General features: G+C 53.5%; 1 protein-coding gene across 3 annotated transcripts in view; it reads right to left on the bottom strand.

Annotated features, from left to right (window-relative positions):
* PLCG2 (phospholipase C gamma 2) overlaps window positions 1-21339 on the bottom strand; it is a 391280-nt gene that overhangs the window by 110416 nt on the left and 259525 nt on the right. For all 3 annotated transcript variants that reach the window (XM_063945955.1, XM_063945956.1, XM_063945957.1), the window contains exon 16: window positions 1783-1869. In XM_063945955.1, coding sequence (XP_063802025.1) covers window positions 1783-1869 — 87 coding nt within the window. The remainder of the gene's footprint in view (window positions 1-1782; window positions 1870-21339) is intronic.

The raw sequence follows: 21339 nt of genomic DNA, 5'->3' as shown, positions 1-21339 counted from the left end.
GACCGCTATTGGTCGACAGTAACTAGGTCAACAGGGTCTCTACGTCAACAGGGTCTTTAGGTCGACATGGTCTAGGTCGACAGGTCAAAAGGTCGACATGAGTTTTTTTGGTGTCGTTTTCTTCGTAGAGTGACCGGGAACCCCAATTAGTGCACCGTGTCCCCTCGCATGGCTCGCTTCGCTCGCCATGCATCAGGTTACCGTTCCAAACGCAGTCCACATGGACCGTTAAATATAAAAAGGTTCAAAAAGAGAAAAAAATTGTGAAAAACTCATGTCGACCTTTTGACCTGTCGACCTAGAACATGTCGACCTAGAGACCCTGTCGACCTAGAAACCCTGTCGACCAATAGTGGTCGACCTAGATAGTGTCGACCTAGAGACCGGATCTGGAATTTGGCTGCCTATCACAAAATTAAGGATGTGTCTGAAAGAAATATCCTTGTTGTATTTAATACAAATGGTGGCTGTGGAACTTATAATTCACACTTTTCATCTGGGTATTGGTGGTGACTGGGGGCAGTAGGCTGACGTTTTGCCTACAGTACAGAGAAACCTTGCACCGGCCCCTGGGTCACATACAAGTAGCAGCACAATGTCAGATTCCCTCAAGCAGAAATTCCTGCTTCTTCTGTTATTTATTTTTATTTTTTTGTCAAAGACACAGTGAAGAAGAATGAGTATAAAAAGCGACAAGGCTTGTGGCGTTCCTCACAGAGACGGCCGACGGATGCTTATTTATAATGCCTGACCGTCTCTCAGACAGGCACTCTGAGGATAATGCATCATGCCCACAAATACGCTAGGAAACAGTAGATTAGAGAGAAGTACAGGTCTGGATGGGACAAGAGAAGATGAGACTCACTACATGTCACACTGGGGTTATCCGCTACACTATAGCAGCGTGGGTCACTGTACCCGTGTCTGTTTCCAACTCGTGTAAGCTCCTCTGTTTCTCTGGCTCATGGCTACATTGTACATGCAATACAGCCAACCTGCTTCCAGGATGGTTCCGCCTCAGAGGAGGACATGAAGCTGAACGTGGGATAAATTAAATTATACAAAACATTCTATGGGAACTGGTACAGGGCTACAGAAACAGCGGGGTCACTCAGCCACCAATCACACGCTGTGCTTTCATTATTCAAACTCTAACAGAAGAATCTGATTGGTTGCACTGGGTTCATGTCCACCAATCAGTATAAACACTTATTCAAATGGTGCTTGTGCATGAACTGCTTAGTTTCAGGTATGTCCTATATACAGATGTGTGTGATCCTTTTGCACAGGTATCTACATGGAGTGCTCCAGGTGTTTTATATGCTAACACTGTAATCCTATTATTAAATCAAGGCCAGGCTGAAGTATTACTTATAATAAAAACATATTGAGTGGAACAGGGGGGGCTCAGCAGGCTCAGTAGCGAGCTTAGCGCGCCACAGGTTCTATTCACCCTCTATGGGTGTCGTGGACACCCATAAAGGGGAAATCACCTACCTCACTGGTATTCTGACGGCAGTATAGTACCCCCGTCAGGATCCGGGCATCGGTATTGAGACAGCTGGGATTCTGACGGGTGGTATGTTAACTGCATACCTAGGGCACTGCCTATGGAATCTAATATAGGCCCAAGCACATAGTATCCTATATATCACAATAGACTGATCAATATAATACTGTATATATGTCATAAATGGGGGAAAAAAATCAGCAAGGATAAGGTTAACACATTTGTATATGGGAGGTAGCATTATTTTTTACAGAAAACATGACTGAAAATACCTTCGGTGTAGAGTCATCTGTGTTCTCAATTTCATCACCATAGGACAGTTTGTCGCCAGCGATTGCACAGTAACGAATATACCATTTCTATACGGAAACATAGATGTTCAATTATAATTGTACTTTTAGCAGGAAACTTGCAGAATAATATGACCTCACCATCCTCCAGCATTCCCCTCACTATCTATCCACTTACCACTCCTTCTCTTCTCCTTTCTTCTCGTTGCCTCTCCTATTTTATCTTTTCTCTAATAACTGAATCATGATGTGTTAGACTTTTAATGTGATCAATAGTCACGGAACCTTTGTTTTTATATCCAAAAACAATTGTGTTTTGGAATTACATTTATTAACCTTGTTGTAATATAATAACTTTACATGTCTGTACAGTTAATGTTGCTTGATTTGTACAGCAAAATCATTACATTGTGCTATCATTACTATTTGTAATTAGCTATTTCACGTGTAAAAATATAACTTCTTATTGTGCTTAATTGCCCTAGAAAATACACTCTTTCATCATATAGTATACTGGTTATCAAAATTGTCGAAGCTGCAAAATGTTTTTTTTTTCTTGATCTCAATAAAAACATTTGTGAAAAAAATCCTGAGCACAGTTTGTAAATGCGTTATTCACCTACATATATGATCTACAGCAGCATATTCTACCAGGTTACCTCTGAAGCCAAAAAGTAGCACTGTGGACTTAAGCACCTGTTTGAATGTTTTTTTTTGTTTTGTTTTTTAAATGAAGATTATTTTTGTCTAGATAAGTCTGGCCATATACTTTTACCCCATAAGCTGTAATATACCCTCATCTGATAGAATGATATGATAACCAATGATTGGTAAGGGATAACTAATGTTAACTCTGGAGTTGTATTATTGCTCAGAAATCATTTCAAAATCTAGTTATGCCATCTGGTTTTGGTACAGATTTGACCATTAACTTTTAGTCTTTATTTTTATACTGTAACTAAGGGGCAGATTTATTAAGCTCGGTGAAGTGATAAAGTGGAAGGTGATAAAGGACCAGCCAATCAGATCCTAACTTCCATGTTACAGGCTGGGTTTGAAAAATTACAGTTAGGAGCTGACTGGCTGCTCCTTTATCACCTTCCAATTTATCACTTCACCGAGCTTAATAAATCTGCCCCTAAGTCCTATATTATTTATTTCTTTATGGATGTGTTTTCCATTTAGCACAGTGGTACCGAAACTGGGGTGCCATAGGGCACTTGCAGAAGTGCCCGGGGTTTGCGGTCCAGAACCGAATCAAATTATTTATAGTCAATATGACAAAAACAGTGCTGGTGGCTGCCAATCAAAAAATCTGCGGGCAAAAACAAGTGCAACCCTGTCCATCACCATATAACTGACCGTACGGGTGACAGATAAGCACAATTTACTTAATTTAATATTTTTTCCTGAATTTCTCAATAAGAAACTTTTGGCCTAGGTGTGCCATGAAAAAACTAAATCTGAAACTCTGGGGCAGGTTTTTTCAACTGCTTGGTTGTGACACACTAGTGATCTCAGGGTCCGTGATTCAAGTAAGTTTGGGAACCACTCTCTTAACCCATATGAAAATATAGGATGTTAATTTAAGGCTGAGAACAATGATTTCTTGGTATCAAGTTCAATGCCAATATTTCTTCCAGACGTATCACAGATGAAGGCTAAACCATATTAAGACTTTCTGCTGATTGTTATATGCATATATAACTCCTCAAAGACTCCATATTTGTACTTGTACTTGCCCATAAGCAATATACTTTGCCACAATCAATGTAAAGCATGTAAGCTTTTTGTAGTTTTTGTTTGTTTAATTGCCCAAATCTATACATCAAGTGAAATAAATTAGACTTTATACATGGAGTAAGAGGCACAAGATCAGTTGACCTCTACATGCACTGCATGCTATAAAACAAATAGTAAATCCCATAATTACAGTTTTATTTATTTACTGTATATTTATTGGAGACCAAGGAAGCAATTATACTGTATTTACTAACTATAACCTGTAATCAGAAGGCAAAGAAAACATGGGGGGCGGCATGGCTAATAAAAGCCTCCATTACACTAAGTTGTTACTATAGGAATTGTTAATAGTTAAACTCCCTGACTGACTGCAATGATGCTGGAATACTGCGCTAGATACCTTGGTTCAGATCCCACTGTAACCTTGGACAAGGCAATTTGTCATACTGTGTCTCAGCCACCGAAATTACATTGCAAAATCAATTGCTCAGGGAAATTGTGCTTTACAGATCCTGTATACAGCATGGAATAAAAGTGTGTGCAGTAAAATAAACAATATGGGAATAATGCGTTACATCGCTAAGCATGCGACACTTACACACAAGCAGGGTCTGGGGAGATTAATGCACAATCAGCTGAAGGTACGTTTAACCCTCATCATCCAGATATCATAAAGCGCTATTCACGGGTATTTATGTCTATACATATGAACTGCAGAGACTATTCATCATGAAAACAATTGTGAAATGAGAATTTTTAGTTTTCAGTTCTCACCCTCTCAATTCACATTTTTTTCACTATTCAGCATGCCTCCCATAAAAAATAACACTTCCGAAAAATTGTCCTTTTAGCGAAGACCGTTTTTCGGAAAGTGATATATTTCCCCTGGTCTGTCCTCTTCTGCGCATGCACATTCAGCGAACAAGGAAGTGAGCATGCAGCCTGAGCCGCTACTGAAGGGAATTGGAGCCGCTGCTGAATTGGGCCGGAGTCGTCGCTGAAGGGTGTCACGATCCGGGTGTCTAGTCGCCATTTTCTGCCAGTTAGGTGTCTCCTGAGATTGGCTCAGCGTGCCAGGCTCGGGTCATAACTGTGTTTTGGGTACATCTCATTGTTATGTTACCTACAGTGCCGGCTCAGCGGTCTTCTTATTGTATTCACCTGGCTTGGTATGGCGCTCTCTGTCTGTCGCGGCCGTCGCACCCGTGGTCCTGCCGCATGGAGACTGTTTGGCATCCCCTGTGGCCGCTGTACCTGCAGTGTGGAGTCCTCTGTTGCCGCGGCCTCCGCTGCCATCATTGTTTGGCACATGGTTCTTTTCCCCTTCAAGCTCTGTTCATGGGCGCAGCCATCTTGGACATGATCACATGTCAAGTCTTTCACCAATCCGCAGCGCTGCTGGTGCTTGTGTCAAGTTGTCAGCCAATGCCTGTTCACCAGTGGGTATAAATATCCTGTCCCAGCTCCCAGGAAATTGTCAGTGCTTCAATTGTCTTCCAGTCTGCAGGTTCACCAGAGACTCTCCAGTTTTTATATTCTGCAGTACAGCCTGACTCCCCTGTGTCCATACTCTGCGGTGCAGCCTGCTTCTCCTGTGACCACTCTCTGCAGTGCAGTCTGCTTCTCCTGTGATAACTCTCTGCAGTGCAGTCTGCTTCTCCTGTGACAACTCTCTGCAGTGCAGCCTGCTTCTCCTGTGATAACTCTCTGCAGTGCAGTCTGCTTCTCCTGTGATAACTCTCTGCGGTGCAGTCTGCTTCTCCTGTGACAACTCTCTACGGTGCAGCCTGCTTCTCCTGTGACAACTCTCTGCAGTGCAGCCTGCTTCTCCTGTGATAACTCTCTGCAGTGCAGCCTGCTTCTCCTGTGATAACTCTCTGCGGTGCAGCCTGCTTCTCCAGTGATAACTCTCTGCAGTGCAGTCTGCTTCTCCTGTGATAACTCTCTGCGGTGCAGCCTGCTTCTCCTGTGATAACTCTCTGCTGTGCAGCCTGCTTCTCCAGTGATAACTCTCTGCGGTGCAGCCTGCTTCTCCTGTGATAACCCTCTGCAGTGCAGCCTGCTTCTCCTGTGATAACTCTCTGCGGTGCAGCCTGCTTCTCCTGTGATAACTCTCTGCGGTGCAGCCTGCTTCTCCTGTGATAACTCTCTGCGGTGCAGTCTGCTTCTCCTGTGATAACTCTCTACAGTGCAGTCTGCTTCTCCTGTGACAACTCTCTACAGTGCAGTCTGCTTCTCCTGTGATAACTCTCTGCAGTGCAGCCTGCTTCTCCTGTGATAACTCTCTGCGGTGCAGTCTGCTTCTCCCGTGACAACTCTCTGCAGTGCAGCCTGCTTCTCCTGTGATAACTCTCTGCGGTGCAGCCTGCTTCTCCTGTGATAACTCTCTGCGGTGCAATCTGCTTCTCCTGTGATAACTCTCTACAGTGCAGTCTGCTTCTCTTGTGACAACTCTCTGCGGTGCAGCCTGCTTCTCCTGTGATAACTCTCTGCGGTGCAGCCTGCTTCTCCTGTGATAACTCTCTGCGTTGCAGTCTGCTTCTCCTGTGATAACTCTCTACAGTGCAGTCTGCTTCTCCTGTGATAACTCTCTGCGGTGCAGCCTGCTTCTCCTGTGATAACTCTCTGCGGTGCAGTCTGCTTCTCCTGTGATAACTCTCTGCGGGGCAGCCTGCTTCTCCTGTGATAACTCTCTGCGGTGCAGTCTGCTTCTCCTGTGATAACTCTCTGCGGTGCAGCCTGCTTCTCCTGTGATAACTCTCTGCAGTGCAGTCTGCTTCTCCTGTGATAACTCTCTGCGGTGCAGCCTGCTTCTCCTGTGATAAGTCTCTGCGGTGCAGTCTGCTTCTTCTGTGATAACTCTCTACAGTGCAGTCTGCTTCTCCTGTGATAACTCTCTGCAGTGCAGTCTGCTTCTCCTGTGACAACTCTCTGCAGTGCAGTCTGCTTCTCCAGTGACAACTCTCTGCAGTGCAGTCTGCTTCTCCAGTGACAACTCTCTACAGTGCAGTCTGCTTCTCCTGTGATAACTCTCTACAGTGCAGCCTGACTCTCCTGTGACAACTCTCTACAGTGCAGTCTGCTTCTCCAGTGACAACTCTCTACAGTGCAGCCTGCTTCTCCAGTGACAACTCTCTACAGTGCAGCCTGCTTTTCCAGTGACAACTCTCTGTAATGCAGCCTGCTTCCCCTGTGATAACTCTCTGCGGTGCAGTCTGACTTTCCTGCTATTTGCACCTGGTGTCGGCAGAGTAAATACCTTAGCTAATAGTAGCCATTCTCCAGCGGAACTCTGTTCACATGGTTCTCAATATTCCCACATTATAACCAAGTGCTGTTCCTGCGATCTCTAGCATCATTCCTGTATTCTCTCAACGTTCTCAAGCATCACTAAACACCCACAACCATCCTCTCAAGTTCTGGTCTCAAACCAGCTGAAGTTCAGAGACTTTCTTCATGTTTATTGTTTGCTTCATCTTTCATGACTTTTTATTATTTATTAAAAACCCTTAAAGTTATCTGCAGTTGTCGTAGTCACGCCTTCGGGCATTGGTGTTACAGCTATTGCACATGTCTAGGAGTCCCCTCATACCTCCTAAGTTCCAGTACCCATCAGCCCCTACAACTGAGGCTTCCCGCTACCAACATCAGCCCTCAGTTGTGACAAAGGGGACTGGAAATGTATTATTTATTTATTTATTTATTTATTAACAGTTTCTTATATAGCGCAGTATATTCCGTTGCGCTTTACAATTAGAACAACAGTAATAGAACAAAACTGAGTAAAAACAGACAGACATAGAGGTAGGAAGGCCCTGCTCGCAAGCTTACACTCTATAGGGAAATAGGCATTGATACACAAGGATAGATGCTACCTATTGCATAATGGTCCATCAGATTGCAAGGTTCTTAATGGGTTGTATGATATGGTCACCCAGTGATGTTGGCCAAGGGTCAGGAGGGTGTGAGAGTAAAGAAAGACAAGATATGTGATGTCATGTGGACTGTACAGAGAGGATGTAATTAGATAGGGAAGCACTGAAGGTTATGTGGGTGGGTCTGGAATTGGATAGGCTTGTCTGAAGAGATGAGCTTTCAGGGAACGTTTAAAGGTTTGGAGACTAGAGGAGAGTCTTATTGTGCGGGGGAGGGCATTCCACAGAGTGGGTGAAGCCCGGGTAAAGTCCTGTAATTTTGAGTGGGAACAGGTAATACATGTGGATGAGGGGTGGTCTTCTGTTTGCTGGCGACCGGGCTCCCGACAACCAGCATACTGGCGCTGGAATCCCGACCACCGGCATACCGACATCTTTTCTCCCTCTTGGGGGTCCACGACCCCCCTGGAGGGAGAATAGATAGCGTAGTGCGCCACCGTGCCCCAGCGTGGCGAGCGCAGCAAGCCCGCAAGGGGCTCATTTGCGCTCGCCCAGCTGTCAGTATGCTGGCGGATGGGATTCCGGCGCCGGTATGCTGGTCGCCGGAAGCCCGGTCGCCAGCATACCTTACTACACCCGTGATGAGACGCAGATCTTGTGCAGAGTGGAGATATCGGGTAGGGAGATATTATGAGATGAGTGAAGAGATGTATGTTGGTCCAGTTTGGTTAATAGCCTTGTATGTCAGTAAAAGTGGAGATGGCGCTGAAGGGGACGGGATCCGCCGCAGTAGGAGGCCAGAGCTGCAGGTTCATCATACTGGGGAGGACGCCGGGAAAGCGCTTAGCGGGGAAGCCAACGTGAAGGAGGAGGTAAAGTGCCGCAGCAGGACAGCAGAACACATCAGTATGGGATCTGATAGATCCCACTACACAGCTTATGCAGAGATTCAGGGGTTGTACGCCATCTTAGGATGGCAAACCGTTTCCATTTCAAACACTGAAAATAATACATTTGTGGAGTTTGATGAATGTAACAATTTCTACATACCAATACTTTAGTATGCCTCATTGGTCTTAAGCCTATCGTTACTTTATTTACACACATATTGAATATCGTACAATTATTGAGGTCTATCTCCTATATAATAGCCCTGTGACTCTGTGCCTGCATTTCTAACGCTGGGCGGACTCACAGATGTGGGCTAATCAGAGACGGCTGCCAATGAGGAGAAGCTCTGCCACACACCTTCTCGGCGCACATGTCCCCAGTCTTCCGACCAAGGTCCGGTGTAGAAGCATCCATCGTCCCCCCGGTTCCGCGTCGAAGATGTGAGGGCGGGAGCCGACTCTCCGTCTGACGCCGAGCGGCTCTCACTCCTGCTCCCCGCCTGAGCCCCGGCGCCTGTCCCTTGCTGCCTGTCACAGTGCCCTGCACCGCCGATACAGACCTCCGTTCGGTCCTCACGGTACAGCGGGTCCCCGCTCCGGACATGATCACTGCCTCATGTGCCCAGTGCGGCCCGCTGGCGGGGGGAGATGTCAGGCAGAGCGGTTCAAGCGGCAGCGGGGGACACCGCACACTGCTGTGCCTCCCGGCTGCCTGGCGGGGGGGGGGGGGGAATGTGCGGGGGGAGATGTGCCTGGCGGGTGGGGGGGGGGGGGAGATGTGCGGGGGGAGATGTCAGGCAGAGCGGCTCATGCGGCAGCGGGGACACCGCACACTGCTGTGCTTCCGGCTGCCCGGCGGGGGGGGGGAATGTGCGGGGAAGATGCGCCTTGCGGGAGGGGGAGAATGTGCGGGGGGAAATGTGCCTGGCAAAGGGGGGGGGGGGGGAATGTGCCTGGTTGCCTGGCGGGGAAGGGGGGGGAATGTGCCTGGCGGAGGGGGGGGGGGGGGAGATGTGCGGGCGGAGATGTGCCTGGCGTAGGGGGGGGGGATGTGCCTGATGTGCCTGGCGGGGGGGAGATATGCCTGGCGGAGGGAGGGGGGAGATGTGCCTGGTGGGGGGGAAATGTGCGGGGGGAGATGTGCCTGGCGGATGGGGGGGTGCGATGTGCGGGGGACGGAGATGTGCCTGGCGGGGGGGGGGGGGGGAAATGTGCGGGGGCAGATGTGCCTGGCGGGGTAGGGGGGGAAAGATGTGCGGCGGGAGATGTGCGGTGGGAGAGCGGCTCACGCAGGAGCAGGGACACCGCACACTCCTGTGCTCCCCGGCTGCCCGCCACACAGTTACCCTGACACTGAGCCCGGGTGGGCTGCTGCCCTGCTGCTGCTGCTGATGAGAGATGGGATCCTTGGGCAGAGAGATTAGCAGTGTCACTGATAGCTGCTAATGATTACCCTCCAACTACCTCTCTGCCAGGTACAGTACCCGCAGCGCATCCACCGTCTGCCGCACCTGCCCTGACCCTCCCTCATACGCGGTGCCTCCGGAACTCCTACCCCACCCGCCCGCAGCTCCCACTCCCCTGCCCCTCCCACCACCGCAGCACCTCCAACCCCCTACCACAGCCCCCCGCATCCACCACCCCTCCAACCACATAATCTACAGACACCCTCCCCATGCGCTGACATCCCCCACAACCACCTTCAGCACCTCCTGACACCCTGCCCCACTACACCCGCCCCTCCACCCCCTGCAGCGCCTCCTGACCCCCTCCCCCATCTACCGCACCCCCACACCTGCCCCACCCCCATGCACGTCGCTTCCAAACCCCTTACCCCACCCTGGGCACACTCGCCCCTTCCCCACCTGCAGCGCCTCCGGAACCCACTCCCCATTCCGCCAGATCCCCGTACCTGCCCCTTCCCTACCCGCAGCACCCCCGCACCCGCCTATCCACCACCTGCAGCGCCTTTCGACCCTTCCACCATCCGCCGCACCACCACCCCCCCTCCCTCACATGCAGACCCTCCAGACCCCCTACACCAGCCACGGCCCCCACTCCCTCTCCCTCAACCATAGACCCTCCCAACCACAGCCCCCCCCCCCACATCCACCCCCCCTCCACCCACAGCCTGTACAGTCATCCTCCCCATCCGCAGTCAACGCCCGAAACGGCCCCTCCCTCACCACATCCTGACCCCCTACCCCACCCACTTCACCTACCCCTCAAGCACCCGCACTGCAACCGGACACCCTCCCCCATCTGCCGCACCCCCGCACCTGCCCTTCAGCCACGCGCATCATTTCCGGACCCCCTACCCCACTCGCAGTGCACTCGCCCCCTTCCCCACCCACAGCACCTCCTGAGCCCCTACCCCACCCACGTGGCCCCACTGCACCCGCCTCTCCACCACCCGCTGCGCCTCCCCCCCCATCTGCCACACCCCACACTACCTGCCCCTCCCTCACGCGCTTCGCTTCCGGACTACCTGCTCCTTCCCTACCCGCAGCACCCCCGCACCCGCCCATCCACCACCTGCAGCGCCTTTCGACCCTTCCACCATCCGCCGGACCACCACCCCCCCTCCCTCACATGCGGCCCCTCCAGACCCCCTTCACCAGCCACGGCCCCCACTCCCCTCCCTCAACCACAGACCCTCCCAACCACAGCCCCCCCCCCCCTCCACCCACAGCCTCTACAGTCATCCTCCCCCATCCGCAGTCAACCCCCGAAACCGCCCCTCCCTCACCACATCCTGACCCCCTACCCCACCCACTTCACCTGCCCCTCAAGCACCCGCACCGCAACCGGACACCCTCCCCATCTGCCGCACCCCCGCACCTGCCCTTCAGCCACGCGCATCACTTCCGGACCCCCTACCCCACCCGCAGTGCACTCGCCCCTTCCCCACCCACAGCACCTCCTGACCCCCTACCCCACCCGCGTGGCCCCATTGCACCCGCCTCTCCACCACCCGCTGCGCCTCCCTCCCCCCATCTGCCGCACCCCCACACCTGCCCCTCCCTCACGCGCTTCGCTTCCGGACTACCTGCCCCTTGCCTACCCGCAGCACCCCCGCACCCGCCCATCCACCACCTGCAGCGCCTTTCGACCCTTCCACCATCCGCCGCACCCCCCCCCCCCCCCTCCCTCACATGCGGCCCCTCCAGATCCCCTTCACCACCCACGGCCCCCACTCCCCTCCCTCAACCACAGACCCTCCCATCCACAGCCCCCCCTCCACCCACAGCCTCTACAGTCATCCTCCCCATCCGCAGTCAACCCCCGAAACCGCCCCTCCCTCACCACATCCTGACCCCCTACCCCACCCGCTTAACCTACCCCTCAAGCACCCGCACCGCTACCGGACACCCTCCCCCTTCTGCCGCACCCCCGCACCTGCCCTTCAGCCACGCGATTCGCTTCCGGACCACCTACCCCACCCACGGCGCACTCCCCCCTTCCCCACCTGCAGCACCTCCGGAACCCCCTCCCCCATCCGCAAGATCCCTGTACCTGCCCCTTCCCTACCCGCAGCACCCCCGCACCCGCCTATCCACCACCTGCAGCGCCTTTCGACCCTTCCACCATCCGCCGCACCACCACCACCCCTCCCTCACATGCAGCCCCTCCAGACCCCCTACACCAGCCACGGCCCCCACTCCCCTCCCTCAACCATAGACCCTCCCAACCACAGCCCCCCCCCCCCCACATCCACCCCCCCTCCACCCACAGCCTCTACAGTCATCCTCCCCATCCGCAGTCAACGCCCGAAACGGCCCCTCCCTCACCACATCCTGACCCCCTACCCCACCCACTTCACCTACCCCTCAAGCACCCGCACTGCAACCGGACACCCTCCCCCATCTGCCGCACCCCCGCACCTGCTCTTCAGCCACGAGCATCATTTCCGGACCCCCTACCCCACTCGCAGTGCACTCGCCCCTTCCCCACCCACAGCACCTCCTGACCCCCTACCCCACCCACGTGGCCCCACTGCACCCGCCTCTCCACCACCCGCTGCGCCTCCCCCCCCCATCTGCCACACCCCCACACCTGCCCCTCCCTCACGCGCTTCGCTTCCGGACTACCTGCCCCTTCCCTACCCGCAGCACCCCCGCACCCGCCCATCCACCACCTGCAGCGCCTTTCGACCCTTCCACCATCCGCCGGACCACCACCCCCCCTCCCTCACATGCGGCCCCTCCAGACCCCCTTCACCAGCCACGGCCCCCACTCCCCTCCCTCAACCACAGACCCTCCCAACCACAGCCCCCCCCCTCCACCCACAGCCTCTACAGTCATCCTCCCCCATCCGCAGTCAACCCCCGAAACCGCCCCTCCCTCACCACATCCTGACCCCCTACCCCACCCACTTCACCTGCCCCTCAAGCACCCGCACCGCAACCGGACACCCTCCCCCATCTGCCGCACCCCCGCACCTGCCCTTCAGCCACGCGCATCACTTCCGGACCCCCTACCCCACCCGCAGTGCACTCGCCCCTTCCCCACCCACAGCACCTCCTGACCCCCTACCCCACCCGCGTGGCCCCACTGCACCCGCCTCTCCACCACCCGCTGCGCCTCCCTCCCCCCATCTGCCGCACCCCCACACCTGCCCCTCCCTCACGCGCTTCGCTTCCGGACTACCTGCCCCTTGCCTACCCGCAGCACCCCCGCACCCACCCATCCACCACCTGCAGCGCCTTTCGACCCTTCCACCATCCGCCGCACCACCCCCCCCCCCCCTCCCTCACATGCGGCCCCTCCAGACCCCCTTCACCAGCCACGGCCCCCACTCCCCTCCCTCAACCACAGACCCTCCCATCCACAGCCCCCCCTCCACCCACAGCCTCTACAGTCATCCTCCCCATCCGCAGTCAACCCCCGAAACCGCCCCTCCCTCACCACATCCTGACCCCCTACCCCACCCGCTTAACCTGCCCCTCAAGCACCCGCACCGCTACCGGACACCCTCCCCCATCTGCCGCACCCCCGCACCTGCCCTTCAGCCACGCGATTCGCTTCCGGACCACCTACCCCACCCACGGCGCACTCCCCCCTTCCCCACCTGCAGCACCTCCGGAACCCCCTCCCCCATCCGCCAGATCCCCGTACCTGCCCCTCCCCCCCCACACCCATACCGCTTCCGGATCCCACTCCCCCGCACATCCCCACCCGCAGCGCCTCCCGACCCCCTCCCCCACCTTTGGTCCCCCCCACACCCGCTGCATTCTGTACAGTGTGCCCTGCAGGCGCTGTTCACACCGTCGCAAGGGGCTACGCCCCTTCACCATCCAACGCCCTTTCATTGTGCAATATTTAACCACTCACAAAACTAGGAATGCAGGTAATACTGCATATAATACATATATTGAACGGCGTACAGCGGTTAAGGGGGGCGTAGCCCCTTGGACGGTGTGAAGAGCGCCCGTAGGGCGCGATGAAGCACCTAGTGTATATATATATATATATAAAATCCTTAGAGAGCCATTTCATAGATATGTAGTCATAGGGGGATATTCAATTGTTTGAAAAGTCAGTTGGGCGTCTGTTTTTTCCTATCTAATAGACAGACACCCAACCGACTTTTCAAACATTTGAATTCCCCCCATAATGCCTACAGAATATCACTATTCTGTACCACAACCAATTGTGAGAAGCACATTGCGCGCACAAAGCTAAATACGGATATCCTCCATGCGCAGAGCGGTAGGCATTTATGCATCAGTATCGCCATGATCCATACGCTTGTGGAAATAGCCGCCATCATTATCAGCGCACAATTGCATTTACCCCATACCAAGTGCAATAGATTTCAGAGATCAACTAGGCATAGCCCGCAGAACACCTATCGCCCATCGCCACCGCGGTACGCCCATTCTGCTGCAAGTGGATATGCAACTGAGATGTGGACAACTCGGAATCACCCGTTTATGCGTACGCTCAGCCACGGGGCAAGCGCGGTGCACAAAATTGCAAGGTCCGTCCGTTAAACTAACTTGCGCACCGCTCCACGCCAGCCACTAAATGTACACAGAATATTGTGTGTGGTGGATATATGTGAGCAGAGTAAAGGCCCGTACACACTGGTCGATATATCGGCCGTTCTCCTGAACGGCCGATATATCGCGGGACCGTCGGCCAGTGTATACGGCCGATACGTCTGTGAACTCCGTCGTTCACAGACGTATCGCGTCGGCCCCGCAGCACAGCCGACAGCCAATATATCTACTGATATATTGTCGCATCGCTGTGTGTGTACGGGGCGGTCGGCCGACCGCCCGTACACATGCCGCCGCGGACGGCGGTGATTGACAGGTGAACTGGGTGGGCGTGCATACACGCCCGCCCAGTTCATGACGTCAGTCCCCGACGGATCGGGCAGTGTGTATGCTCAACACACTGCCCGATCCGTCCATAGATATATCTGCAGATCAATTGATCTGCAGATATATCTATTAGTGTGTACCCACCATAAGTCACACAATCCTATGTATTGTGCTCTTTAGTTATTGAGTTTGGGGGGTGCACTAATGGGGTGCGATATCTGTTCAGCCAGACTGCCTTGGTAGGCATCTCTCATTGGCTCATGATCACATGATGCGGTTAATCACCTGCTTCCTGCGCAGTTGGTCATTATATGGTTGGTTCTAAATCGGAGTGGGAGAAGGGACCTTCTGACATCACTAGGGGAGGAGACACGTCACCAGGGGGAGGAGCTACGGCCGAACAGGGTACCCAAAAAGTACGCTCGCCACGCTTCAGGCTCGCCACCGGGTTACTAAAGGTAATAGTTGGTGGCGTGGATAGGATTGCTGGCCTAGCTCCTCCCCCTTGTGTTGTGGCTCCTCCCCCTGACATAAAAGGTCCCTTAGGCCACTTGAATCTAGCATCTACCTAGCACTACTGGTAATAACTATATATAGTCAAAAATGCATCGCACTCAGACATCTGCTTTCACTGCGAATCTGCACCGATCGCAGCAAACTCCTGATCGCAGCCTTTCCTAAAGGTCAGTGAGTGACCACCGCACCGTGTACTATGAGTGTTACGCTGTGTATTTCACAAGTGACAATAAGGAAAATAAAGAGGTAATAAATAAATAAAAAATACAGAAAAACATTAACAAGAATCCGTGTCATTTATATAACAAAATGCTGCTTCTGACTCATTATCAGTGCAATAGCAGCTGATGGCATGAGCCTTGGTGCTTTCTGTATTATATGTGCTGCTGCAGCGCCACCTAGCGTCACCTGAGATATTACCTGGTAGGAGGTGAAAGGAAGCAAAAGGCAAAATATTCAATATTATAATTATTATAATAATAATAATAATAATAATAATAATATGTTCACATTGATTGCATGTAATATACACAAATACCAAACCCATAATTACAGAATATGCAGTACAGTACGCCAAATGTAATACGATTTGCGGGAGCCATCGTGATTCCGGCGAGATAGTCACTACATTCAAAGCGCCAATAATTTTAAAGGCAAAAAACAAGAAGATATGAGATATATGGAGGTAAGAAGACTCCCTAATTTACACAGATATTCACAATCAATGGGTGCACTAAACAAGTATAATATGAGTATTGTACATCACGTAACAGCATTTGATAAAATAAGTGTTCTATTGTTAACGGATTATTATTATTATTATTATTATTATTATAATTATTATCATAAGACTATTCTATAATAATACCTGAATATATCTGCGTATATCTGGACCGAATACAGACTTACACCTGAACTTTAATGTATGTCACATTATAATATCTTGCTATTCCTCACACAACTCTAACACTTTCTTATTTTACCTATATTTCACTCTTTGGATAAATAGATATAATTATAATAATTTAATAAAAGTTATTTTGAAATGTATACTTAGTGCACCGTATACAGACTCCTCCTCTCTGCCTGTAGTATTCCTGTGCACTGTACCGTTGGCAGTGTATGGGGTAATTTACCATGGGGGGTATTTCTCTGCAGTAATTATGCCCGGTGCTGATTATCTTTTATTATATCATTTATATACTGAGTAGTAAAGAGAATATTTCATCACGAGGTGATTAATCGCGCCCTCCGGGCGCTCTTCACACCGTCGTAAGGGGCTACGCCCCCTTAACCCTTGCATGTCCTTATGGCGTGCAATATTTTTATTATATGGATTATTACCTCCAATTATAATTGTGTGAGTGGTTAAATATTGCACGGACAAAGGTCGTGCGATGGTTAAGGGGTCGTAGCCTCTTGCAACGTCGTGAACAGAGCACACAGGGCCTGATGAGGCACCTAGTAGGAAGGGGGGTGTGGGAGTGCCTCGGATGGGGCCCGGAGGTACTGTGAGTGGGGGAGGGGTGGGTAATGCTTCTCCTCCTGGAAGCAGCTAGGCTGCTGTCCTCCCTTTGGCAGTGGCTCTCCCGGAGACTCGCACAGCAGCCAGTCACTATTGTTAGCGCCAGTGTCCCAACGCGCCTCATTACAGGGAAGAAGATGCACTCAATAAACTACAGCTCCCAGCAGCCCTTAGTGCCGGAATGCTTCGGCGCTAAGGGCTGCTGGGAGCTGTAGTTTATTTAGTGCGTCTACTTCCCTGTAATGCGGTGCGCTGGGACACTGGCGCTAACAATAGTAACTGGCTGGCAGAACTGACTGACTGGCTGAATCAATGTACAGCAGCCTGGCGCCCATGGTGCACATTACAGCGTCACTCACAGCAGCCGGACCCTATGGTGCACATTACAGCATCACTCACAGCAGCCGGACCCCATGGTGCACATTACAGCGTCACTCACAGCAGCCGGACCCTATGGTGCACATTACAGCATCACTCACAGCAGCCGGGCGCCCATGGTGCACATTACAGCATCACTCACAGCAGCCGGGCCCTATGGTGCACATTACAGCATCACTCACAGCAGCCGGACCCCATGGTGCACATTACAGCGTCACTCACAGCAGCCGGGCTCCCATGGTGCACATTACAGCGTCACTCACAGCAGCCGGGCTCCCATGGTGCACATTACAGCATCACTCACAGCAGCCGGACCCCATGGTGCACATTACAGCATCACTCACAGCAGCCGGACCACATGGTGCACATTACAGCGTCACTCACAGCAGCCGGGCATCCATGGTGCACATTACAGCATCACTCACAGCACCCGGACCCCATGGTGCACATTACAGCGTCACTCACAGCAGCCGGGCATCCATGGTGCACATTACAGCGTCACTCACAGCAGCCGGGCATCCATGGTGCACATTACAGCATCACTCACAGCACCCGGACCCCATGGTGCACATTACAGCGTCACTCACAGCAGCCGGGCGCCCATGGTGCACATTACAGTGTCACTCACAGCAGCAGGGTGCCCATGGTGCACATTACAGCATCACTCACAGCAGCAGGGTGCCCATGGTGCACATTACAGCATCACTCACAGCAGCCGGGCGCCCATGGTGCACATTACAGCATCACTCACAGCAGCCGGGCACCCATGGTGCACATTACAGCATCACTCACAGCAGCCGGGCGCCCATGGTGCACATTACAGCATCACTCACAGCAGCCGGGCGCCCATGGTGCACATTACAGCATCACTCACAGCAGCCGGGCGCCCATGATGCACATTACAGCATCACTCACAGCAGCCGGACGCCCATGGTGCACATTACAGCATCACTCACAGCACCCGGACCCCATGGTGCACATTACAGCATCACTCACAGCAGCCGGGCGCCCATGGTGCACATTACAGCATCACTCACAGCAGCCGGGCGCCCATGATGCACATTACAGCGTCACTCACAGCAGCCGGGCCCCATGGTGCACATTACAGCATCACTCACAGCAGCCGGGCGCCCATGGTGCACATTACAGCATCACTCACAGCACCCGGACCCCATGGTGCACATTACAGCATCACTCACAGCAGCCGGACGCCCATGGTGCACATTACAGCATCACTCACAGCAGCCGGGCGCCCATGGTGCACATTACAGCATCACTCACAGCACCCGGACCCCATGGTGCACATTACAGCATCACTCACAGCACCCGGACCCCATGGTGCACATTACAGCATCACTCACAGCAGCCGGGCGCCCATGATGCACATTACAGCGTCACTCACAGCAGCCGGGCGCCCATGGTGCACATTACAGCGTTACTCACAGCAGCCGGGCACCCATGGTGCACATTACAGCGTTACTCACAGCAGCCGGGCACCCATGGTGCACATCACAGCATCACTCACAGCAGCCGGGCGCACATGGTGCACATTACAGCGTCACTCACAGCAGCCGGGCTCCCATGGTGCACATTACAGTGTCACTCACAGCAGCCGGGCGCCCATGGTGCACATTACAGCGTTACTCACAGCAGCCGGGCACCCATGGTGCACATTACAGCGTTACTCACAGCAGCCGGGCACCCATGGTGCACATCACAGCATCACTCACAGCAGCCGGGCGCACATGGTGCACATTACAGCATCACTCACAGCACCCGGACCCCATGGTGCACATTACAGCGTCACTCACCGCAGCCGGACCACATGGTGCACATTACAGCATCACAGCTGCCGAGCGCCTATAGTGCACATTACAGCATCACTCACAGCAGCCGAGCGCCCATGGTGCACATTACAGCGTCACTCACAGCAGCCGGACCCTATGGTGCACATTACAGTGTCACTCACAGCAGCAGGGTGCCCATGGTGCACATTACAGCATCACTCACAGCAGCCGGGCGCCCATGATGCACATTACAGCGTCACTCACAGCAGCCGGGCGCCCATGGTGCACATTACAGCATCACTCACAGCACCCGGACCCCATGGTGCACATTACAGCATCACTCACAGCAGCCGGGCGCCCATGGTGCACATTACAGCATCACTCACAGCACCCGGACCCCATGGTGCACATTACAGCATCACTCACAGCAGCCGGGCGCCCATGGTGCACATTACAGCATCACTCACAGCAGCCGGGCGCCCATGATGCACATTACAGCGTCACTCACAGCAGCCGGGCGCCCATGATGCACATTACAGCATCACTCACAGCAGCCGGGCGCCCATGATGCACATTACAGCATCACTCACAGCAGCCGGGCGCCCATGATGCACATTACAGCGTCACTCACAGCAGCCGGGCGCCCATGGTGCACATTACAGCATCACTCACAGCACCCGGACCCCATGGTGCACATTACAGCATCACTCACAGCAGCCGGGCGCCCATGGTGCACATTACAGCATCACTCACAGCACCCGGACCCCATGGTGCACATTACAGCATCACTCACAGCAGCCGGGCGCCCATGGTGCACATTACAGCATCACTCACAGCAGCCGGGCGCCCATGATGCACATTACAGCGTCACTCACAGCAGCCGGGCGCCCATGGTGCACATTACAGCGTTACTCACAGCAGCCGGGCACCCATGGTGCACATTACAGCGTTACTCACAGCAGCCGGGCACCCATGATGCACATTACAGCGTCACTCACAGCAGCCGGGCGCCCATGGTGCACATTACAGCGTTACTCACAGCAGCCGGGCACCCATGGTGCACATCACAGCATCACTCACAGCAGCCGGGCGCACATGGTGCACATTACAGCGTCACTCACAGCAGCCGGGCTCCCATGGTGCACATTACAGCATCACTCACAGCACCCGGACCCCATGGTGCACATTACAGCATCACAGCTGCCGAGCGCCTATAGTGCACATTACAGTATCACTCACAGCAGCCGAGCGCCCATGGTGCACATTACAGCGTCACTCACAGCAGCCGGGCATCCATAGTGCACATTACAGCGTCACTCACAGCAGTCGGGCACCCATGGTGCACATTACAGCGTCACTCACAGCAGCCGAGCGCCCATGGTGCACATTACAGCGTCACTCAAAGCAGCCGGGAGACCATGGTGCACATTAGAGCATCACTCACAGCAGCCGGGCGCCCATGGTGCACATTACAGCGTCACTCACAGCAGCCGGACCCCATGGTGCACATTACAGCATCACAGCAGTCGGACCCCATGGTGCACATTATAGCATCACTCACAGCAGCCGGGCGCCCATGGTGCACATTACAGCATCACTCACAGCAGCAGGGTGCCCATGGTGCACATTACAGCATCACTCACAGCAGCCGGGCTCCCATGGTGCACATTACAGCATCACTCACAGCAGCCGGACCCCATGGTTTACATTACAGCATCACTCACAGCAGCCGGGCGCCCATGGTGCACATTACAGCGTCTCTCACAGCAGCCGGACCCCATGGTGCACATTACAGCGTTACTCACAGCAGCCGGGCGCCCATGGTGCACATTACAGCATCACTCACAGCAGCCGGGCGCCCATGATGCACATTACAGCGTCACTCACAGCAGCCGGGCGCCCATGGTGCACATTACAGCATCACTCACAGCAGCCGGGCGCCCATGATGCACATTACAGCGTCACTCACAGCAGCCGGGCGCCCATGATGCACATTACAGCGTCACTCACAGCAGCCGGGCGCCCATGGTGCACATTACAGCGTCACTCACAGCAGCCGGGCACCCATGGTGCACATTACAGCGTTACTCACAGCAGCCGGGCACCCATGGTGCACATCACAGCATCACTCACAGCAGCCGGGCACCCACGGTGCACATTACAGCGTCACTCACAGCAGCCGGGCGCCCATGATGCACATTACAGCGTCACTCACAGCAGCCGGGCTCCCATGGTGCACATTACAGCGTCACTCACCGCAGCCGGACCACATGGTGCACATTACAGCATCACAGCTGCCGAGCGCCTATAGTGCACATTACAGTATCACTCACAGCAGCCGAGCGCCCATGGTGCACATTACAGCGTCACTCACAGCAGCCGGACCCTATGGTGCACATTACAGTGTCACTCACAGCAGCAGGGTGCCCATGATGCACATTACAGCGTCACTCACAGCAGCCGGGCGCCCATGGTGCACATTACAGCATCACT

The sequence above is a fragment of the Pseudophryne corroboree genome, chromosome 11 (genome assembly GCF_028390025.1).
Source record: "Pseudophryne corroboree isolate aPseCor3 chromosome 11, aPseCor3.hap2, whole genome shotgun sequence".
Classification (NCBI taxonomy): Eukaryota; Metazoa; Chordata; class Amphibia; order Anura; family Myobatrachidae; genus Pseudophryne; species Pseudophryne corroboree.
Note: the sequence above shows the minus strand (reverse complement) of the source record. Positions and strands in the feature narration are given on the sequence as shown.